Source organism: Neolamprologus multifasciatus, chromosome 14 (assembly GCF_963576455.1).
Source record: "Neolamprologus multifasciatus chromosome 14, fNeoMul1.2, whole genome shotgun sequence".
Taxonomy (NCBI): domain Eukaryota; kingdom Metazoa; phylum Chordata; class Actinopteri; order Cichliformes; family Cichlidae; genus Neolamprologus; species Neolamprologus multifasciatus.
Genome location: NC_140452.1, coordinates 32119066 through 32141618, shown reverse-complemented (window position 1 = coordinate 32141618; position 22553 = coordinate 32119066). Strand labels below are relative to the sequence as shown.

Sequence of the window (22553 nt, the reverse complement as noted above, 5' to 3'; positions counted from 1 at the left end):
TACATTCAGTTGGACATGCGGACCTTCACTTAGAGCTCAGTGTGATTTGATATATGTCATCTATTATGTAAGAGAGTAATCTTGTTATCCAGCATTTATTATGCATCATTATCTTTAATGCATTATCTACAGCTGCGTGTTTATTGTGCGTCTAGAGAGCTTTACACTTGTTGTACCTGTAAACATTAATGTCCTGAATCACTGTTTCATTCCTTGAAGGTTCAGTATGCTCATACCTGCCTTTGTCACTTCAGTCTGGGTTTGTTTGCTGAATTCTGATTGGTCATGTCTACAAATATGTCACTCTATACATTTGTCTGTGTGTTTGTGTGTGTGTTTGGCAGTCCATTTGTGAGCACCGATCAAAGTCTGGCCAGCTTTAGTTACTGAGTGACAGACTTTAACAGTGTCAGCAAGTCTGCAGGAGGGTTAACTAAAAATGGAAGGGGGGATGTTAAATAATTATATTTCATAGTAGAAAGAGTAATAATAATAATAATAATAATAATAATCAGCTGTGGATGTTTAAATAACATAATGTACACCTTGATTTTTGACTTTCTAGAGCATTATTTATCCTTATTGACCAAATTTGAATGCAACACCCAAAACACTTTTGGCCAATTTAATGACACCACTCTCTGTGCTATCAATCTATTGGCCAGGCAAGCAGAAACATGATGGGAAGGACAGGAGACGCATTAAATTTTCAATGCAGCTGTTGTTCTTAACCCCTCCCCTCTCCTGTCATTGAAAGGAAACACATCGTATGCGACCGAGGTGATTGATTTCTGTGTATCTGCCCTTTGTGCATTCATCCTTCTTACCTATTTGAGAATTAAACTCCCAGGAGAGGTACTCTTAGCCATTCCTCGCCCATGACTCATTTAACAAGCCATTGTCTTTTACAGTGTGTTCAGCATTGCCACGCACCCAGAAAACACCTCTATATTCTACAGAGAGCGCACAGTAAAGTAAATGTTGAAGAAATGATTCGTGTCTTTCTTGAACTCACTCCCTTTTCCTGCTTGTGCCGTGTCTTGCTCCGTTCCTCCTTCTCCTTCCAGTCTGCATTCCACACCCAGAGGTGGGCTGTACCTAGCACAGTGTTGTAGAAACAAATGACTTTACACTCATTTGTGCGCGTGTGTGCACACAGAAAACATGCACAGCGAGTTGCAGAAAAAAAACCACTCACTGGTTATGAATACATTTATTTTAAAGGCAGAGAGTCAGCTTTATTCTCAGTGAGAGGTACAGCTTGTACAGCTATGACTAATGTTGTTGTACTTACTTGTGACAGCCTTGAGGAAAATGCATCTGTATGCAAAACCTTTAAAATACACAAACCAGTGCAGCAGATTCGACTTTTTTTTTCTTTTTACCAGCTTTTCAGTGTAAATCAGCTGATGAAAAGACTGCAGGATTCTCATGTTTTTGCTTTTTCTTGTTTTTTTGCCCGATGGATGATGGTTCCCATATACCATCTGGCCCATGACAATTTAAGATCACCTTTATTAGCCCCATCCAGTGTTGACAACAGAAGAACGGGCCTCTTGTCCACCGGAGCCACCGGAGAGTCAGTGAGCGGGGACAGACTTCATTGTGACTGAGAAGATTTCAGCTGAAACTGAGACCCCGCCACTGTAACCAGACAGAGAGCCCCTGTATTCATCTGATGTGCCTGCATGTATCTAGGTAAGAGGCTATACTTGATCAGATTATAAGATATCCCACAATATGGAAGGTGTTAGTGCTCATTTCCTGGTAAGCCAGGAGTCTGCAACTCAGCATCTATTCAAAAGAAAGAAAAAAAGAAAAAGAAAAGAGAGGTGGTATCCCTGCCTCAGTGTGGGAACTGTTACATAATACTGTTAACAGATACAACACAAACACTGTACTTGTGAATGGATACGGGAGGAGGAGGAGAAAGCCTGTGGCCTGTGCCTCTCATCTCTGAGAGAGGGGACAAAAACTTTGCAATCAATTTAGATTCTGCAATTGACCAACCAAAGTGGTTCTCAGTCGGTTTTTCCCTGCAGAGCCCTCCTTTGGTAGATAAAAATATTGTCAAAAAGAAGAGAAAAAATAAAAACAAAATACTGTGTACATCCATCCCAGGGTGATGTCTTTAGGCAGAATTCACTGCCACACTCACATCTCACAGTTTACATGGAATAAGAACAAATCTATTTGATCTCTTACTATTTCATGAAACACATTAAGAAAGATTCCTTGAAATTAAGATTAAGAGAGAAGGGATTACTTGCAGAGAAAGTTAATGCCATGGTGCAATCCCTCCCCCAAAATCCTGAACTGCACATTACAAACAATTATATTAGCCTGCTGATATATTACATGTACTGTTTCAGAGAGCTGGAGCCACTGTAATAGAGGATGCTGCTCTTACGCTGATGTGTCGTAAAATGAAGTTATGAAGGCCCATTACAGCAACCATAGCTGCTGTCAGATTAGAGGGGAAAAAGGTCCCTGGCAGAGCAGTTGAATATAAGAATGGAGCTGAGAATTCAGACCAAATAAAGACACAAACATCAAACGATGTGTGCAAACATGTAATTGGGGGATAAAACATAATATCCCGCTGAAACTACACTGAGGCTGGAAAAACAAACCCGTTCTCCTACTGGATATAATTATAGTGGTAAAAACATGCGATTGGGGACAGCGATAGTGGTGTAATATGCTTAGAAATACCAGGAGAGGTCCCAGTAGAGCATCGCTGGGTAGGGTTGGCTTGGGAGATAAGGCCTCCACACACAGAGGAGAGTGGGTGGGGGGAAGTTTATTGCAGTTTAATGTGGTTTCATTTTGGTACTTTTTGGCCAATGTCTGTTTTAAAAACCTCAAAACAGGCGTAATAAAACAGTTTTGTTGTATTATTATTATTATTATTAGAAATTAACCAGCTTAAATACACAACACAAGTTCACATATACTTGCATCAACACACAAGAGTTGGCACACTGCCCTTTTCTGATGAATCATAAGTGAATTAAGCATAATACTCAACCACTAAAACGTGTTTATTTGCTTTATTAATTAAATAACTCCAATTGGGCATTTTAATAAATAAAATAATATTCGTTATTCTTTTTTTGTTAAAGAGTAAATTTGAGAATTTTAGCACTCCAAACAATATTTTGATTAAAGAGCTTGTTCATACTGCCAAATTAACCATTACACAAACATAAAAAAAAATGTTTTGGTAATTACAGATACTGTTAATTTAGGGCAGCTGTGGCATAAACCTGACATCGGGTGGTGGTCTCATACGTTTGTTATCGCTGCTTTATTCTGAAAAACAGGGTCACTACGCGAGTGTTTTGCGTCCCATCGTGGCATTTTCATGGAGTTTCTCATGCGAGTAATAAAAAACACACTAACGAATCAGGCGAGGGTCATAGCTGCATTTATCATAAATTGCGTCTCTTTGTATTCAGCGCCTATGCTTAAAATTAATTTTACTGTCTGAGCGCCACTTCCTGATACACCTGTTTGGCAGGTAGTGGTAGGGCGGTCCGCCTAGGCGAGGCTATCGGAGACTGAGTCATGAAAAATTGACTATGGGCGGAATTTTACTGAAGCTTTGACGCAACTTTGGACCTTTTTTTTTTTAAACTTCACGCATTGGAGCCTGTTTTCCCCCCAACTTTAAAATGCGTCGACCGCTCCGAAGAACCAGCGCTCTGAACGTGGTTTTGCTGCTGTATTGGCTCTGCTGTTTGGGTGAGTAGACCGAGACTCGGCTGTCTTGTTTTTAAACTGGAGCCTCCATACTCACACAACCCCTGTCGCGTCTTATGTCCCATTTCCGCAATAACTCGTTAAACACAGGCTGTTTAAAATTTAGTTGACGTTTGAGTTTTCAGTGTCGTTAGCTCACCACTGTTAGTTGTACATTACACGTTTCGTTTTTAAGGCTATCACATAAATGCCCAAGGCAATGGAGGCCTTCTGGGTCTAAAGCCTACTCAACACTTCGATAGACCCAGCACGCCATATTTATTTGTAGTTTTTTTTCGTTTATAGCTTTTCGTTTTAGATATACACTGCCAGTGAATATATAATACAAACCAGTGAATATAAAATATATTAAATGTAATCCAGTAAACACCACGAAGTTGTAGTAAACTCTACTCAGACAAGAGTTAAGTCACTGTCAACTAATTAATGATTCCCTCTTGTGGTAATAAGCCTAATAATCCACAGAGGCCTGCTAATGTAGCTACCCTGGGGACAGCCACACACGCTCGGCTCTTAATAATAAGCATAATAATAGACCTTAGTTATGAAACCAGCCGTGGGGGGAAAAAAAAATCATACAGTTGGTATTCAGTAACACAAGACCACGGCATTTTGCCGGGCAAATTACATAGATGGCGCTGAACTGTGGGCAGACTTTCAAAAAATAAGAAATATAAATTGTGAAAATGGAGTCATGACTGTCGTGGACAACATAAAACAGGAGGTTGGTGTAACATCAGCATGTCCACAAACGCAGTTCTGTGAAAATGCTAGGATGCTGTGTGAAATGTAGCTAAAAACAATGCAATGATTCAAATATTTCATAAACCCAAATTTAATTGTTAATAGAATTTAGAGATCATATGAAATGTTTAAACTGAGGAAATGTATTATTTTAAGACAAATATTAGCTCATTTTGAATTTGATGGCAGCAATGTGTCCCAAAAATTGAGACCGGGGACTTCACTGTGCACCTGACTGTTTAGCATTGTCTTGCTAAAATATGGAAGGCCTTCCCTGCAAAAGACGTTGTCTGCATGGGGGCATGTGCAGCTCTATAACCTGCATATACCTTTCAGCAATGGTGGTGCCAATTCCATAGGCACTAATGCACCCCTGTACTCTCAAAGATGCAGGACTTATAAGTGAGCAGTGATATCAAGCCAGATTGTTCCCGTTTCCTCTTTAGTCCAAAGGATGTGGTGTCCATGTTTTCCAAAAATAATTTAAGATTTAATGCTATTCTGTGGTCAGATTATTTATGTTCTGTCTCTGTTTTAAGTGAATTTGCCTTTCTGTATTGTGTTGATGCTTCTTCTTTGCATGATAGCTTTAACCTGAATTTGTGTGATTTTGCCCCTCGCGCACAGAGATTTCTCCAAAGTCTTGGAATCGTTTAGTGAATGTACTGTAGATGCTAACATATTCTTCACAATTCTACCTTGAGGAACATTGTTTTTGAAATTGTTTCACAATTTGAAAATGCAGTTTATTGCAGACTGGTGAAATTCAGCCCACCAGCATAAGCTAAAGGAAAAAAAATGTGGAAAGAAATCAGCCTCTCTAAGCTGGTTTTTAATACTCAATCATGCTGCTGACCTAATTGCAATAAACCTAATTGGTTGAAAAAGTCCCCCAGCTGTTTCTTTTTAGTGCCTCTTACATTTCCAGGTGTTTGTTTTCCACATCCTGACTTTTTTGAGACGTGTTGCTACCATCAAATTCAAAATGAGGTTATGTATTTTATGAAAGAGTAAAATGCCTCAGTTTCAAAACACGTTTTGTGTGTTGTATTGTCAAAAAATATGTTTGAGTTTTATTTCCACTTTTTTGCAGAGATTGCTTTGCAAGGTCTTTGTCGATGAATCGGGCTGATTGGATGAGATCTCTTCTGCTCATTTGTTTAGTATAAACTTCGGCCTTATCATGTCCCTTGGGATGCTTGGTGAAAGCAGTGGTGTCGTTCTAATAAGATTGGTTATATCAGGAGATCGCTCTATTTTGCTTTTGGTAAATTCTTAAAGAAAATGCATGTTGAGGCTTTTTCTGGAAATGAAGGGCTCTTTCATTTTTGCCCTCCAAAAGCAGTGTGTTAATGTCAGAGATACCTGAAGGGAAAATGCAGCCGGTTTCACATAAATACTTTGTCTTGAAGGGGACAATGTTGCACCATGATGATGCTTTTATTCACTTTAGTTCGAGTCAAAGTTGGTCAGGCTGTTTTATCAGTCTACCAGTGACAGCTTCAGTCGGAAATCTATCACATAGCCAGAATTTTCATTAGCCCCAGAGGAGGTGACTGTGGCATGCACCACAGCAATGCTGACATTTCATCTTGAGAGTGAAAATACCTTTACAGTTACTGCATAAAACAACAAAACAAAAAATGGCTCCAGATGCACAGAGTCTCTCAAGGATCATTTCTGGTCATGTTGGTGATCCTCTACATTTTCTGTAAGCAGCAGTTTTATGCATTTATTGAAATAACCATGTCTGGATAGATTGGCCGCGAGAAGCTTGGTGTCTGTGGTTCAGAACAAATCATTTTGGCAAAGCTGTCGGCTAGATTGCTGTGAAATTTGCCACAGATCCCTAAGGTCCTATTAGGGTAAATGGAACTGATTTTTTTTTTTTTTTTAATGTAGTGTCACATCGCACCAAACTTTGCACTTTATTTTTACTGCTAATTAGCAATCAACATGTTAAACAAAGATAGTGAACAGGGTGAAATTTCAAACCTTGCTGCACAGTCTGTCCACTGTGTTTTGAATCCAGTCTTCATGGTGTGTGTGCAAGCACTAGCAAGAGAAGCCGTTAGTTAGTTAGTTTTGTTTTGTTTATAGGTGTAGTTGAGCGGTTTGTTGTGGACAGTGCTGATGTTGAGTCCCTTGGTATTATCACTGAAGAAATAACAATGAAAAGCCATCTAGAGCGAGACAGAGCTGAAGGCCCCTGAGAGATACAAATGTAAAACAAGGTCTGTCCAATTCAGCAAGAGAGTCGGATGAGTAACTTGCATTAGCGTCAGTCAGTTCTGTGTCTATCCGGAGGATGTTGGTGTGAGCATATTTGCACACTCTATTTTGCAGTGGGTAAAACGTCACTCACATTGTGTTCTCCTTCCTGCTTTACACACAAATATGTAAATCTGTACATGACTCTCCCATTTTTCTTTCTGGCTGGCTTTCATCTCTGACCAGTGGATCTCTCTTCTTCTTCTTTTTCTACTATAATATTTCACCTCCAGCTCCTTCCCCAGTCTCCTCTATCACAGTGACTACACCACCAGAGGTCCATGCATCTAAAGGAGATACTGTCACATTGTCCTGTTCATTTACTTCCACAAGTAGGCCAACTAGTAGGATGACAGTTGACTGGTCTTACCGGCCGCAGAGCGGAGGTCCACCAATGATGGTGAGTATACTTTTATCCAAATCAACTTCAAGGCTGTGTTGCAAAATAATGTGTATGCTTTATTTGCAGCCATAACTGCAGTGAAATGTTAAAGTCTGTAGGTGTAATGTTCAGTCAGCTCTTTCAGAAACATGCATTTTCTCTAAAACACCTGTAATTGACTCATTTTGGGAGTTTTACACATTAAAAGATAATTGGACAAGAGAACAAATTAACACTGTAGTGCACCGGCTGAATGTAGATGTCAGTTGAAAGTATTACTCTGTAAAAGCATAGAGAGATCAAAGCTGTGCTCCCAGTAATGACATTATTTACTGAACTAACTAATGATGACTTATTATCACACATGAAAATTAGAAGACCACGACTATAATTTGGTAACAGATAAACAGGATTATGGGGTTGTTGTTTTTTTTTTTTTTTTTTGTTTGTTTTTTGTTTCCTTCGCAGGATGATTAAATCACTGTTCTCAGTAGCCAATTTTTCTATGTCAACGGTTCATAGATTCATTTATTGGTGGCTGTCTGTCTGGTAACAGTTAACTAAATATACATTTTTTTAAAAAATATTATGGGCTGCTGCTAAGACTTTTTTTCAATTCAATTTCAATTCAATTTAATTTATACAGCGCTAAAACAACAGTCACCTCAAGGCGCTTTATATTGTAAGGTAGACCCTACAATAATACATACAGAGAGAAACCCAACAATCATATGACCCCCTGTTAGGAAGCACTTTGGCGACAATGGGAAGGAAAAACTCCCTTTTATCAGGAAGAAACCTCTGGCAGAACCAGGCTCAGGGAGGGGCGGCCAACTGCCGCAGCCAGTTCGGGAGAGAGAAGGGAGATAAAAGACATGCTGTGGAAGAGAGACAGAGATTAAGACAAAATCTCTGACACTGACTGTAGAAATGTAATGCATTTTGTGAAGTCTTTGTAATTAGATTTCATTGAACTGAAATAAAAAGTGTAGGTGAACTGAACTAAACATGACTCAGCCTGGCAGGGAAGGAGCTATGGATTATTAAGGTGGGGCAAAACAAGACAAAACAAGAAAATCCTTGTGAAACATGTCAGATACGTTGCTTCACAATCACTGTAGGCTGAAGTTATTGAAAGATAAAATATAGACTCCAGACAGTATTTATATCTCCAAGGTCCTCCTGACCTGCACTTCATGTCTTCTTTCTTGCTTTCAAGGGGCCAGAGTTTCTTGTCATAAAGTCTTTCAAAGATTTTCTTTTCACACTGGTTGTTTTTTTTCACTTATTCTCAGTACAGTCCTTCATAAGCAACATAACACTGACCTAGGAATCATTCAAGCATTGAAAAGGCACCTAACTCATGGGATGAACCAGTGCTATGTCTACACGTAACAGACATCTTGTCAAAGAGCCCATTTTAAATTTGATCTTTAGGCCCTCTGTTGCGAAACACATCATTTGTACACATTTCTTCAGCTGGAAATCTGAGAAACACCCCCAAAAAACAGTTTAACAGACATAAAATATTTTTGAACTTGCAGGTCCTCACACAGAAATTGTTCATAAGACAGGCTTGTGACATGCATCGCCACTTTGTGCAAACACAGCTTGTTTGAATATGTGATTGCTTTATTTGCAATCATGGCCAGCTCGACTTCTCTTGATTTCTGAACGTACCTGTACACCTGCTGTGATAGCAGCAACACCCTCAAGCAAATTCAGTTTAATTACAATTTTGTTTATGCCAAACTCATCTGATTTATGAACCTCGGTGTGAAGAGAAAAAGAAAAGTCCATGTTTTACCCATTCATGTTCCAGTCCATCTTTTGTGGCTTCCTCGGTAAAACCCCAGAAAGTGAGCTACCTTAATAGACCCCTCCTCATGCGATGGAATTGTGGTCTTGTTCGAAGTGCGTTGAAATGTATCCATCCTAACCCATAACTGCATTCAGTCCTCTAAGTGTGGCTTGAGTTTCACTGACCAATCCACTGGAAACACACCACATAATTTAAGCATTTCCATTTGTACTTTAAGATAGCCATCCACTGTGGTTCTGTGTAATTGCATTTGGACTGTGAGAATCCATAGTGTGGTAGCTGCAACCCTCTATGTAACCATTTCCTATAGGAGCACTTGAAGTAAAGTAGAGGCTAATGCTTTGTGGCTCTGCAGATATGGAGTTTTGCTGGTTCACTCTCATTAAGATGTAGTTGTGTGGAGGGAGAGATGCATGTTATATTAGCGTTGGGGTGTCAGTCTGCAGTAATTGCTTGATAAAGCCATACAGCTGTTTGTGGGGGGAAAAAAGGAGGAGCCAGCTGCTTCTTAACAAAAAAGGAGCCCACTTTTCCTGCAGTTCATCAGAACTAACTCAACCTAAATAAAAAGAGGCAGGTTCCTGATGTGACCAGTACATACAAATAAAAATTAGAAACTTCCAGACTTGCTTCTAAGCCTTCATTTACTTCCCATCCAATTTCATTTGCAGTTTTGGCTGCTTTATTGGCCTGTGTGTCCCTGCTCGTATATCATGCTGGGAGAGGCCATGAATAAGCATGTGAAAACCTCTATCAGAAAATATAATTTTGCTGCCAAAGCTTTAGTGTCAATCTGAATTGCTGCAGTGCTTCAGTGGCTTACATAATTACCTCCAGTCCTGATGAGAATTAATTTTGTAGATTGGCGAAGAGAGGCTGAATGTTCAATCAAAAATCAGTGGAAGCTGATGGTAATTGAAGGATTTGGCTATTGGGTTTTGCTGAATAATGTTACATTAAAATCTATTATTGTGATCTAAAAGTTGCTGCTAAGCTTCTCAAGTCAGGGGAAGCATTTGTTTAAATGTATGTGGTCTCAGGTGAAAACAGTCTTCCATCCTTAGTCATGCTGCAGCATCTCTCATGAATTCAAAAGTACCTTTGGGTCTAATGTTTGTTTTCAGCCTGAGCAGAGTCTAGTAGTAGTAACTGATTTCAAGCTTTTCTCATGTAGGCTGAGCTCTGCCAACTTTTAAATGATCGACCAAGAATGAGCAACACAGATATGACCATCTTTATCTTTGCCAGCCTCTACAGCACGAGGCCGTAAAAGCATAAAACCTTATCAGTCCTAGTAATTATCCAGGTGATTCTGTGGTTTTGCTTTTCTCCTGCCTCAGTTTATTGTGAACATCATATGCAGTTATCCTTGTTGACAGTGTTCACAGAGATTTGCACACTTCAGGCAGTAAATGTATAAACTTCAAACAAGGCAAACGTTTTTACCTAATCTTGGATTTTTTTCAAAGTAAATATTGTTCTGAGTTTGTGAAGCCAGTTTGAATACATTATAAATAATATAAAACTTTATTGTGTTTGTTCATTTTTATTTTCATGTACTTTTTAGGAAAGGGAGGGATTATATTTAGGGTTTGTAGCACTTTGTGAATGCACAAAGCACAAAGAATCACTGCATTTAGTGGCTTAGATTATCTCTGCTATCAGTTCTACTTGAGCGTACTACTTGTCATTATGTGTATTAGCTCAAATACTTGTCTGGTTAAGTTGTAGGAAATTACATGTATGTTTAGCGGTCTCTGGGCATGGATTCATCTGTATTTATATTGGAAATTTTTCGGAAAATGTTCTGTGTCTAAATTGCCATATGTCAGAAGCCTAGCACGGGACAGCTCAGGCATCAGCCACGTGAAATCAGTCGCAAAGAGCACTAAAAACTTTGTTTATTAGCAAGTTGTTGGAGCCATCTGTAGTTTGCATGAAAGATGCAAACCTCTCTCCAAACACCTGCCTTTTACTCTCCAGGCAGTGAAAAGTGCAGTGCAAACCGAAATGGAGAACATTTGCTCTACTGCTACAACAAACAGATTTCAAAGGTCTGCGTTTCCTGTTTGCACCACACTTTTCAGTTTCACTACCATTTGGTGAGTAGTTTGTGTTTGTCAGCATTTCATGTGCAAACTATGGGTGACTGTCAGCTAACAGAGCACACACTCAACAATTTGTAGGTATTTTGCGCATGCTACACCAACAACTTTGCACGTGTTTTCAGTGGGTTGTGACATAACTGCAAACAGTTTCTTAGTGGCTCTGTCAACAACTCTTTCACATTTTTGATGTTCAGATCAACATTTGTAAAGTTTTTGTTTTTTAAAACTTACTGTAACATTGTAAGTTGTGATCTTGTTTAATATCATCTGTGTTTGAGGAGGCGTGCAAGCAGTAATACTGAGAGTAAAAAAGGTGGAAACTGGTGCGATTATAAATGACATCAGTGTTTAGGTCAAATCTGATATTGCTGTGGAAATAGATAATTATGTTTTTATCTTAATAAAGGAGATTCTTATTAAATCCTGTGATTCATGTTGGTGGAGTTTTATTCACATTATTCAAATAGGAGCAGAAAACCATATCAATACAAATACATACTTCCAGACTGTATTCTTTACCCTTTTCTTGTTTGTATTTCATTTGTTTACTTTCATTTTTTTCTTTTCCTCCCATGTCTGTGCTTATTGTTGTGTCATAAACTTAATAAAGCACACATTCTGCACTCTTAGTTTACTCTGTGCAAAACATGTTCTGTCGTGTTTACACATTTTTATCCCCCTCTTTTCCACCCACATGCACAGCACACTCATTCTCCGGATGTCATGTTGTAGAGAGGTCTGGGTCAGCTTGATGTGGGAGTGATAAAAGGGATGGAGTTTGCTGTTGAAAACAGACTGATGTGGTAAATGTTAAACACAGACGTAGATTCAGTTTTTAAGACTCCTGCAGAATTGTGCAGTAGCATGAATGTCCTTTGGGAGTTGCTGGATTTTATTCGTATTTCTCAGACTGAACAAGGAGCCCTCTTCCTTCTGTCAACAATGTTGCCCAAGGAAAGGATGTCCCAACACCATCTGTTTCTCCAGACAAGTTAGATTTGCAAATGATGAGTAGTATTATGTGCTCTCTGAACAGGAAAATGATCATTAATTTAGTTTTAGGCATTAGTCTCCTAGTGTGACACAGCAGGTTGAAATATGCACAATGCATAGCCACATTTCACTGCACACTCAAATATCATTTTCAGCTTGCTCAGGCCATTTAACCACTCCTCTGTCTTTCATATAAAGATGTAAGATGTCTTTTTCTCCTTTCAGTTTCTCCACTTCTCCTCACGGGCATACCCGCCAACAGAGGGTCAGTTCGGCGGTCGAATCCGGTGGCAAGGCACCCCGGCACGTGGAGATGCTTCCATCTCTTTAATCAATGCCACACTGAATGACAATGGGACCTTTACATGCACAGTCAGAAACCCTCCTGATGTCCATGGGTCCACGACTTCACACTCTGTACTTACTGTCACACCAAGGGGTAAGATGCTAACCTAACAAGTAGGGCTGGGGCGATATGGCCTAAAATTCATATCGCGATATAATTTGAAGCATGTGCGGTAACGATATATATCGCAATATATTCTTTTCTTCTGTATAACGTATTTTCCACACTATAAGGCACACTTAAAATCCTTTAATTTTCTCAAAAATCGAGAGTGTGCCTTATGTATGAATTCTGGTTGTGCTTACTGACCTCGAACCGATTTGGGCGTGCAGAAATCTGTTAAAAATGTTTTAGTACAACTTTGGTAAGCCGCACTGCTTGATGGATTGTCAGAGCATTACGGCTGCCATAGTGAGGAGCTTCGCGGAGTAATCTGGGTCCAAAACTCCGTTCACTTCAGGTCCCAAAGTCAAACGAACACTAAGAGTTAAAAATGGTCTAAATTCTTTCATCTTTAATTAAATCATCAGCGTTGCTGCTTTATCGGGTGTAACAATTAAGTTTTACATCCATGCATCCATGAAAACAGAATTTATTAAATTTAACAGGAAGTTAGCTCGCTAGTTTACACCTAAACATTTCATACCATGTTCTGACAGAGATTTTTTGAAACTAATTAAAATGTACAGCTCTGCTACCACTTCCAACATAAATTAAGACAGAAAACTAAACAGCAGTGGCGTTTGCATGGTTACTGAAGTTGGACTACCTGGTATATAATGTTGTGCTACGTGATTGCTAGCGACACAGCTATGTTAGCATAACATTAGCACAGTGAAGCTGTAGGATGAACCAACTTTTTTTTCCACTCGATAAAAGTTAACGTGAGGGATTCTGGTGGTCAGGGACAAATGCAATTGCATAGCAGGATGCTATACATGGGGCAAACTTCAGTCAGGAGAACAACTGAGATTATTCATCCACAATACAAGGTTAGTTATTAATATACTGCAACAACATGGGAATAGAACAGCTGCGAGAGAATTCAACATTAATGAATCAATGTTACGGAAGTGAAGCGCAGTTTTTGGCTTTCCCCATATTTTAAAAGTGCTTCATCTCTTTGCTATGACTGTCGCCCGGCATAATTTGCAGATGATAATGGTTTCAGCCGCTGCGATGCTTTCGACCAAAACAGGCGCAGCTTGATGACATCATCAACATGCGCTATAGCGATATAGTCAAAATCTCTATCGTTGGCCAAATTTATATCGTTTCTATCGTATATCATTTATATCGCCCACCCCTACTAACAAGTCAAATCCTTGTCTTGCATTCAGACTCTTTCTGTGTTTGTCCTGACTTCAACTCAGGTGTCTGGATTTGGTGCCTCTCATTATCAGTTGTACAGTGTGTGCATGCAGACACTGGGCTGATTTGGGAAAGGCTTAAAATTCCAGTGCCAGCCTCACAGTTTAATGGATGGCAGACTAATCCAAACATCCATGTTGTGTTTGTGTAAGCCTGTCATGATTTAAGCATTTGGTCTCACATGTATTAACCTGCGTCAGCTATGAGTGGATGGTAGATGATTAGAAGATGACTGAAGTGTAGCTCATCACATTTTGAATTGCTTATAAAAACCTAGAAGGGAAGATTGAACCCACTCCTGTCTGTGCAGTTTGTAACTCTGGTACCTAAAATGAACATGTGAAATCTTGACTGTATTTTTCTGGGAACAGCTTCCACCCAACCAGGAGGTTGCTATTCTCTGCCAGGGAGGAGTCTGGCATGTAGCCCCACTGTAATGGCCCATTGTTGTTTTTTTTTTTTCTCTTTCTGTACAGATTAGCAATGAACTTTTTGTCAGGGAGCTTTGGCGATATGTTGGTTGGTGGATTTGTTACCTATGGGTAAAGACAGGCAAGCTGTTCTAATCAGCTGCTGGCTTCAGCTGCATATTTACTGTAAAGACGTGAGCCATGTATCTTTTCATCGCTTCTCTGCAAGAATATTAGAATATTTTTTTATGTACCGTTTCACATTTTCCGTGCTATCATCAACTGTATAGTGGCACTCAGAGCTGCTGTATATAGTATGTATACAGTTTACAGTCTGTGTGACAGTGTGTGTATATGTGGTGACTGCCAAGTGCAGATTTGTATGAAGTCCTGTAGATGTGTGATCATAAACATCATGTAACTGTGCCCCTGATGACCAAACACTCTCCTCCTCAGTGCCCAGCATTCGCTTCTCAGATGTTGCAGTCCTCCTTTTTTTCATCCTCCTCCCCTCTGCTGTCATAACCCTCATTCTTATCGGACGGATGATGTGTCCCAAGAAAGAGCGTAACCAATCAAAGGCCCACAGATCACCCATAGAGATCACAGAGGGGTGAGTAGATGCATTCTGCCAATCACTGGTGAGGCTCTCCAGGGGATAAAGATGGTCACAGCAGGTGATAAATAGGATTGATGGTTATAGACATTCTTTTTCAAATGGATTTAATGAACGTTAAACATGAATCTAAGTTTAAAATGGGTGTTTGCTTCTGAAGAGTGGCTATCAATCACTCTTTAACTGTCTTCTCGCTGGTATGTCATGTGATTAGAAGTCACATAAGGTTTCAGCCAGTACTGGCTTGTTTTTCACTGGTTCATACAGGAAAAAGCTTTTAAAACAAGTACTGGCTTGCAGTTGTGGTTCACATTCATCTTAGGTGCTCTACGACATTATATACATATATATAAGCAGCTTGCCACTGTTACCATTTATCTTTTTAAAAAATTGCTTCACTTTTGTCTTTTCACTTTTTCCTGTTTTTATACTGTTAACTACACTCAAATGTGTCTTTACAGTAGAAAATAAGAGAATAACAAAAATTGGCTATTTAACACTGAATAGAAAACTTGTAAAAAGGCCAAAATATTTTAATTAGAGTATATTTATCAGTGATATTTGTAATTGCTGAAAATCTGATGTTGTTACCTTTGGGCGAACTAGCCTGTCTTCCTTGTTTTTGGTCTTTATGCTTTGCCAAGCTAACTGAGCGCTTGCTCCATCTTAATGCTTAACTGACACATAATTAAATGGGATTCATTTTAATGGGGAATAATATATACCAGTATATAAACATATTTATACAAATGTATGCATCAAAAATGTGCACACGCTGCTGTCTGTCTGAAAATATACTTTAAAATAATATAGTGTGTAAGGTGCTCCTGTGCAAAGATTTTAATGGACAGCTACTTTGTGGAGCTGAATTACAGGGTTTTAAAATCAGTTTGCCTCTCCCTCCCTCCCTTGGATGAACGTCCATGATGGTAGTCCTTGCTCTGCTCTGAGCTCACACTACAAAACATGAAACAATTCTCCTGTAGCTTAGAAGGAAAAGTTGAAACCAGAGTGGCCCTAGTTTGCAGTGGATCTCCACAGCAAAATAAATACTACAGCTGGAGTCAATGCGACTGTGGCATGAGAAACTCTCTAACGAGACATCAGTGACGTATCGATGACTGCCACAATGGTGACCTAGCGAGTGAGCCAGCGGGAAGGTAATAGTCCACTATTAGATTTATGGCAGATGGCATTGTTCTTTCAGATGAAGAGGAAAAAGCTAAACTGGGTCTTCAAATACAGTTTAGCAGCTGATAATATATCCTAAATTGCTGCCCAATTAAAGACTGAATGTGGCAAACATGGATATAAGTGGAAACAACAAATGGAGAGACTCAGTTGAAAAGTACATGTTTTATTGTGGGCTTGAAAGGTGATTTGTACGTACTGTATCTAAACAGCACAGGCAGGTTTTTACTTTGCAAACATGTGATTGTCGTTCTTAACTAACTTTGCTGTCTGTTCTGCATTCATCAGGGATGAATATGGCATCCCAGGATACACACACAAAGAAGATAGGGCCAAATGCCCTGACCTATATGTGATGGTAAGAGTACAGAATTTCTACAAAGCCATAAATAACTTACTGAGACATGTCTGCGAGATACATTTCACATGATTCATTTTACATGACCTCGGTGTCTGACAACAGGACTTTGGGATTTGTAAATTATTGATTCATTTTTTCTGTGTAGCTGTTCTGTGTCTTTGTGTGTACCTGTCCATAAGTATTTATTCCTTTTCTTTTCCAGGACTCAGATGAAGAGTATTACTTAAAAGACTTTAAAAAGAGGCCTCCTGAAGCCGAAGGCTATGCTGACTCCCACTGCTAGAGAACCCCGGTGGTCAGGAGATGTAACTGCAGCCTGGTACTTTATAGGAAATCAATGCAGGATTTCTGTCTTCTATGCCACAGTCCACCACTCAGCCACTCCACCACTTGGTGATGAGGTTTGTTTTGGCGACCCCTTTGGTAAATGCTCCATATATTTAACACTATACAAATAATTAGATTTTCTTTTGTATTCCCAAGCTTATGCAACCCCCTCCCCCAAAACCCAGAAAGCTAGAATTTATAGGCTGTTTTGATTGATTTCACACGACGGAGCTGGAGAGAGAAATCTAAAGTCTGTGGTGTGAATATGGTATTTACTTTTTATTCTGTGTGCACAAAGCACCATGGCTGGTACTGTTTGGCAAACTGTCCTTGTGTATGCAATGTATGCAACCACAAATATTCTTTTCTTTTGTTTTTGTTAGTTTTTTGGAGATGCATACATTTTTTTTCTAATTTATTGCCCCCGTCAGAGTGGCTGTGTGATATCTGTCAGTGTCTCTGTTTTACTCTTGTGGAACATTTCTGTTATATCATTAATATTTGTAAAATAAAAAATAAACATTAACTGAGATCACTCATGGTATTTATAGTCAGTACTCTGTTTCACTTCCAGCAATAACTGTATGCATTTGCTTTTGGATAGTTGTTTGGAGGGAAGTCCTGTGTTTGACTGTAGATGTGGTTACGTAATGTAATATAACGGTTGGTTTTGGATGCACACCGTGCTTTTGCATCTCCTTTTCACAAATAAATTGAGCTGATTCTTTTGGCTTTGTAAGAAGATTGCTTTAAAAAATGATTGTACTTAATATAAAGAAATTGTTTATTCTTATTTTTTTATTAAAGTGATGGATCTGTATTTAACTTCTACTGAGATAATTTGATGTTAAAGTTCATGGCGCACTGCCACCATTTTCTCCCTTATTCTCCTTGTTTGCTCTGTTGCACTATTCATGAATGGATCTCTTCAACTATTCATGAACGTTCTTGAATATTCCTTTAAAAACTCTGAGGACACGCTGGAGTCTTGGAACTACTTGTAAATTTGTGGTTGCGTCTGTCTCATCTACACAGTCGTGGGCCTTGAGAGACATGAAAAGATCCAATAAACAGTCTCCAGCAAAACGCACTGAAAGCGACAAGTCCTCATTCTGTCTCATTTCTTTTCTACTTCTCAGCCTGCTCATTCATGTCCTCTAGGTTTTAATAATTCACAAACTGCTGTGGTGAAACAATTATCATTCCTCCTTCATCTGAACTGCCATGGCAACAGCTTACTCGTGTCAAGCAGGAAAAAAATATATTTAAAAAAAACTGATTGAAGAAAGGAAACAGTTGGACTGTTGCCCGGACTCAAATTTCTGGATAAACCTTGTTTAGGAGACGCTTCAGATGTTCTGTTTTCCATGCTAAGAGGATATAGTATCATAGTATCATTCCGGTCTCATAATATCACTTACCTGCAGAGATTTACTGCTCCAAATATTCAGCCACATAACATCCATCTTTCTAAATGCTCAATTATGCAAAACATTTTGCAGAACATCTGTTTTTATCAACCTAAAGTCTGCCTTTGGGTTTAGTAGCGATTATGATTTTCCCCTAGTGGAAGTGCTGCAGATTTACCTTATTTACCTAAATCTATTTGTGCTGTCGGATATTGTTACTGGCTGGAAATCGGAGAAAGTGTTGAAAGAAACTCCTCTAAAGCAGCATCTCGTGGGAAGTAGACCCAACAATGATCAATAAACCATCTGCTCCCCCACTGGGAAAACTCACTACCACTGAGTGTTAGGATTGTCACATGGTCTTTATAGCCAGATAAGTGTTATGTTTGGACCTAAAATCAGACACACATGGTTATCTTTTGCGTTGTATTATTCGACCTGTTGCAAAAGCAATGAGTGCTCTTCAATAATGCAGATATCCCACGTGTAAACAGAGCAAGCAGTGAGCTTAGGGTGGAAAATTGGCGCAGTGACACTGAAAGTCCTGGTCAGCTGGGGCCTTTCCTGTGTGGTTGTTCTCCCTGTGCTTTTACATCAAAGGCCTACTTACTGGTGCAAGTGGTGAGTGTAAACTGGTTGTGAGTGTATTTCCATCTCAGTAATAGACCTGGAAGAATCTGGAACCACTGGGACCAAAACCATTAAACTGGTGGACAAGTTCAAATGGCTGTTTCATTGCCTCTCCGGGCACACTGTGTCCACATGGTGTCGCATTCAGAAACAGATCATTCATCCCAGATCACTCCACACAGCTATCTGCACTCTGCCTGCCCATCAATAAGACATTCAGAGAGTGCAGAATCGAGTTTTTGTGTCTGCAGGTGTAAACTAGCACAGTCTGCCTGCTGATGATTAATGATTAGCCTTAGTCTGTATTTTCATTGAAGTGAATTAGATTTATGTAGACAGGGCAAGATTTCAAATACAATACTTAATACACAAATTACCCTGGAGATTTGTTTTTTCCATGGGGGGAAGATGACCAGCTATGTCAGCAACAGTGGTAATATTTCAGCCTACAGTTGCCTTCAATGCTAGCCTGAAGTGTAAAAGAAGGACATGTATGCTTTTTTTTAATTTTTTTTTACCTTGGGTTGTTAATTTATGACCTCAGTACCAAATAACCAAAAATACTATTCTCAGACCTTTTAGATGTTTCAGGGGAAGGTATAGACTATTAAGTATGTATTTATTATAATACATATTGTAATTATAATAAGTAAAATACTCACACAAAGCATCTTTTTTTCTTTACCAAAATAAAGTAGTCGATAAGAAGAATTCAAATAATGGTATCTCTCGAATGACGGTTTGAGATTTTCACAATGGCCCACTTTTGCACCGTTTTTTTGCACATTGAAATTTGAGGCGATGTTTGAACATAAATGTCTCAAAAACTATTGAAGAAAAAAGACATAAGACTTTTCACTGCTCTTTCCTGAATCATTAACATGATTCAGGATATTTAATTTGGAACAGATACATTAAAAATGTCTGAATGTTCAGTTCAAATGAAAAAAAAAAAAAAAAGTCCCATACTTGAGCACATGCTAATAAAATACATCAGATTGTGTGTTGTTACATTTCCTAATAATGCAAAAATAGAACACGAATAATTGCTGACAAAAATAAAGAGAGTGATACTTTCATCAACTTTCATGCTGGATTGAGCAAAAATGAAAAAAAAAACAAAACAAAAACAAAAATCAGCACATAGTCTAATCCAGACAGAACAAAACTCTGGAGTTCCCAGATGTGGACTTTTCATACTTTAACCAGCCAATTATCTGACATTTTTTAATATATTCAATTCAATTCAATTCAATTCAATTCAATTTTATTTATATAGCGCCAAATCACAACAAATGTCGCCTCAAGGCGCTTCATAGATACAGAGAAAAGCCCAACAATCATATGACCCCCTATGAGCAAGCACTTTGGCGACAGTGGGAAGGAAAAACTCCCTTTTAACAGGAAGAAACCTCCGGCAGAACCAGGCTCAGGGAGGGGCGGCCATCTGCTGCGACCGGTTGGGGTGAGAGAAGGAAGACAGGATAAAGACATGCTGTGGAAGAGAGACAGAGATTAATAACAGATACGATTCAATACAGAGAGGTCTGTTAATACATAGTGAGTGAGAAAGGTGACTGGAAAGGAAAAACTCAATGCATCATGGGAATCCCCCGGCAGCCTACATCTATTGCAGCATAACTAAGGGAGGATTCAGGGTCACCTGGTCCAGCCCTAACTATATGCTTTAGCAAAAAGGAAGGTTTTAAGCCTAATCTTAAAAGTAGAGATAGTGTCTGTCTCCTGAATCCAAACTGGAAGCTGGTTCCACAGAAGAGGGGCCTGAAAACTGAAGGCTCTCCCTCCCATTCTACTTTTAAATACTCTAGGAACAACAAGTAGGCCTGCAGAGCGGGAGCGAAGTGCTCTAATAGGGTGATATGGTACTACAAGGTCATTAAGATAAGATGGGGCCTGATTATTTAAGACCTTGTATGTGAGGAGCAGGATTTTGAATTCAATATATCTGTCCCATATTTTAGAATTTGATTCATTTTGATAGCATGAAAGACCAGTAGAGGAAAAAGGCTTTTATCTTTAACAGTTTTTGAAATATTCATGTTCAAATATTGCCTCAGATTTTAATATATGAAAAATGGGGCTTGAATGTGGGTCAACGGACCGTTTTTCAAAACAATACATATTGAAAAGTATTTGAAATATGAAACAAAATCCCAAAATTTCACAACAATCATTACATTTGTTTGATCCTTGCATTTTTATCGAACATTTTTATGCAAATTGGAAGTGGTTGAGCAGAAAACATTCAAAAAATTTGCTGATTTGATATCGAGCCGATCCCCGCTCCCTCCACCCGTAACCTTCTGTTTTTGCTTTTAGCATTGTGCTCTCTTAAAACAACTTAAAACATAAAATTACTGTCTATATAGTACTGCAGTGCATATGTATTTACACTTTCATAAACATATGAAAGAAAGTAAAGAAGAGAAATATCACTACACAAGCACACATATACCCACCCATGCATATCCATCTTTGCATCACTGCTTTTTCTTAGTATTTACTTTTATTCGATCTTGCTTTCACTGAATCGCAGTTGTGGTTTCTTTCCAATCATGCTTAAAATTTACTCAACAGTGAGTCATTTTATTACTTGTGACGCTGTGTCTGCTTCCACTTAGTCCACAAGATTTGTTTCCCCCTTTTTTCTCCAAGGTTGTTTTTTTTGCAATAGTGACATACACGATGCGTCACCTAGCAGGCTAAAGCATCAGACCAGTCACCTTGCATGGTAATAATACGTTTGAGTGCAGGCAGGCCGCTCAGCAGGCCACTTATTTGCTTTAACATGACAGCTGATCCCTGTAATCAACGTTGCTGCCGTGTCAGTCACCAGACACGAGACAGGCCTCTGAGCTTTAGAATCCGAAAACTGGATGGAGTGCCATCCTATTAGTGTTATACTTTCATATCATTGTATCGATAGTTCCAGTATTCTGATGGTTTGGGACTTTATGCTCTGGGTTTGTTATGTGGGTTATAAAGCAATGCAATCGGTGCCAAAAGCCTTTAGAGAACAACTAAAGAATCTGTTTATTTGCTGCTCCTTTAATATCATGTTATTTAAGAACACGCCCTCATTGAGTGAGTGATGCATGTGAATGTTGCCCGGACTAAAAGCACTGGTTAAAAATAACTTGTAGCACACTTTATGTACTGTATTTGAATTTTGCAAAAAAGCTCTTTGCAACTTTTAAACTCCATCCACTTGTGAAGTGTAGTGTGCTCCACAGTACTGATTAAGTACACTCATTTGTACCTTTGACTTTTAGGTCATCATCCTAAAGGAAATGAACTGATTAAAACGGTGATGGTCGATTAGATGCCCTTGGTTTGTGCATTCATATTCCTGCAGCATGTATAATTTGCAGCAGGTAGAATCTCATTGTCTTTCACAGATACAGTGACCTTTCATACTCCGGATGAGGAGCTTCATCACACTTAGCCTGAAAGGGCAGACAGCACTGCAACAAATACAACACACTGTGGATTTACATGTAAAAAAAAACCCCTTCAAAAACCAATATTAATGGTTTCATATGGACAAGCTCATAAGTTAGTTAGTTAATTAGTTAGTATTCAGTTGGCTTTGGTCTGAGCTCTGCATATGCTACAGGTTTATATAAATCTATATAACACTGCTGTGTGAGGAAGCACAAACAGACCGAGCAGCAAACGAATAGCTGATCATTAGACAAACGTGTCGACACGTGTCCTGAACGTCATATTTAATGACAGAATAAACCAATCACAAAAAAGGAAGCTGTCTGTATTTCCATTTAACTG

At 39.0% G+C, this 22553-nt stretch overlaps 1 protein-coding gene across 2 annotated transcripts; it reads left to right on the top strand.

Moving 5' to 3' along the window:
• Positions 1 to 86: 86 nt before the first annotated feature.
• mpzl3 (myelin protein zero-like 3) lies at positions 87 to 20243 on the top strand. 2 transcript variants are annotated; one of them, XM_085130412.1, is made up of 6 exons: positions 87 to 1698; positions 7014 to 7180; positions 12311 to 12524; positions 14669 to 14825; positions 16308 to 16377; positions 16583 to 20243. In XM_085130412.1, exons 1-6 carry the CDS (start codon positions 1689 to 1691, stop codon positions 16661 to 16663), a joined length of 699 nt encoding a protein of 232 aa, XP_084986538.1. In that variant the 5' UTR covers positions 87 to 1688; the 3' UTR covers positions 16664 to 20243. The 2 variants fall into 2 exon arrangements, with proteins under 2 accessions (XP_084986538.1, XP_084986537.1); XM_085130411.1 differs by lacking the exon at positions 87 to 1698 and adding an exon at positions 3205 to 3747.
• Positions 20244 to 22553: the final 2310 nt, after the last annotated feature.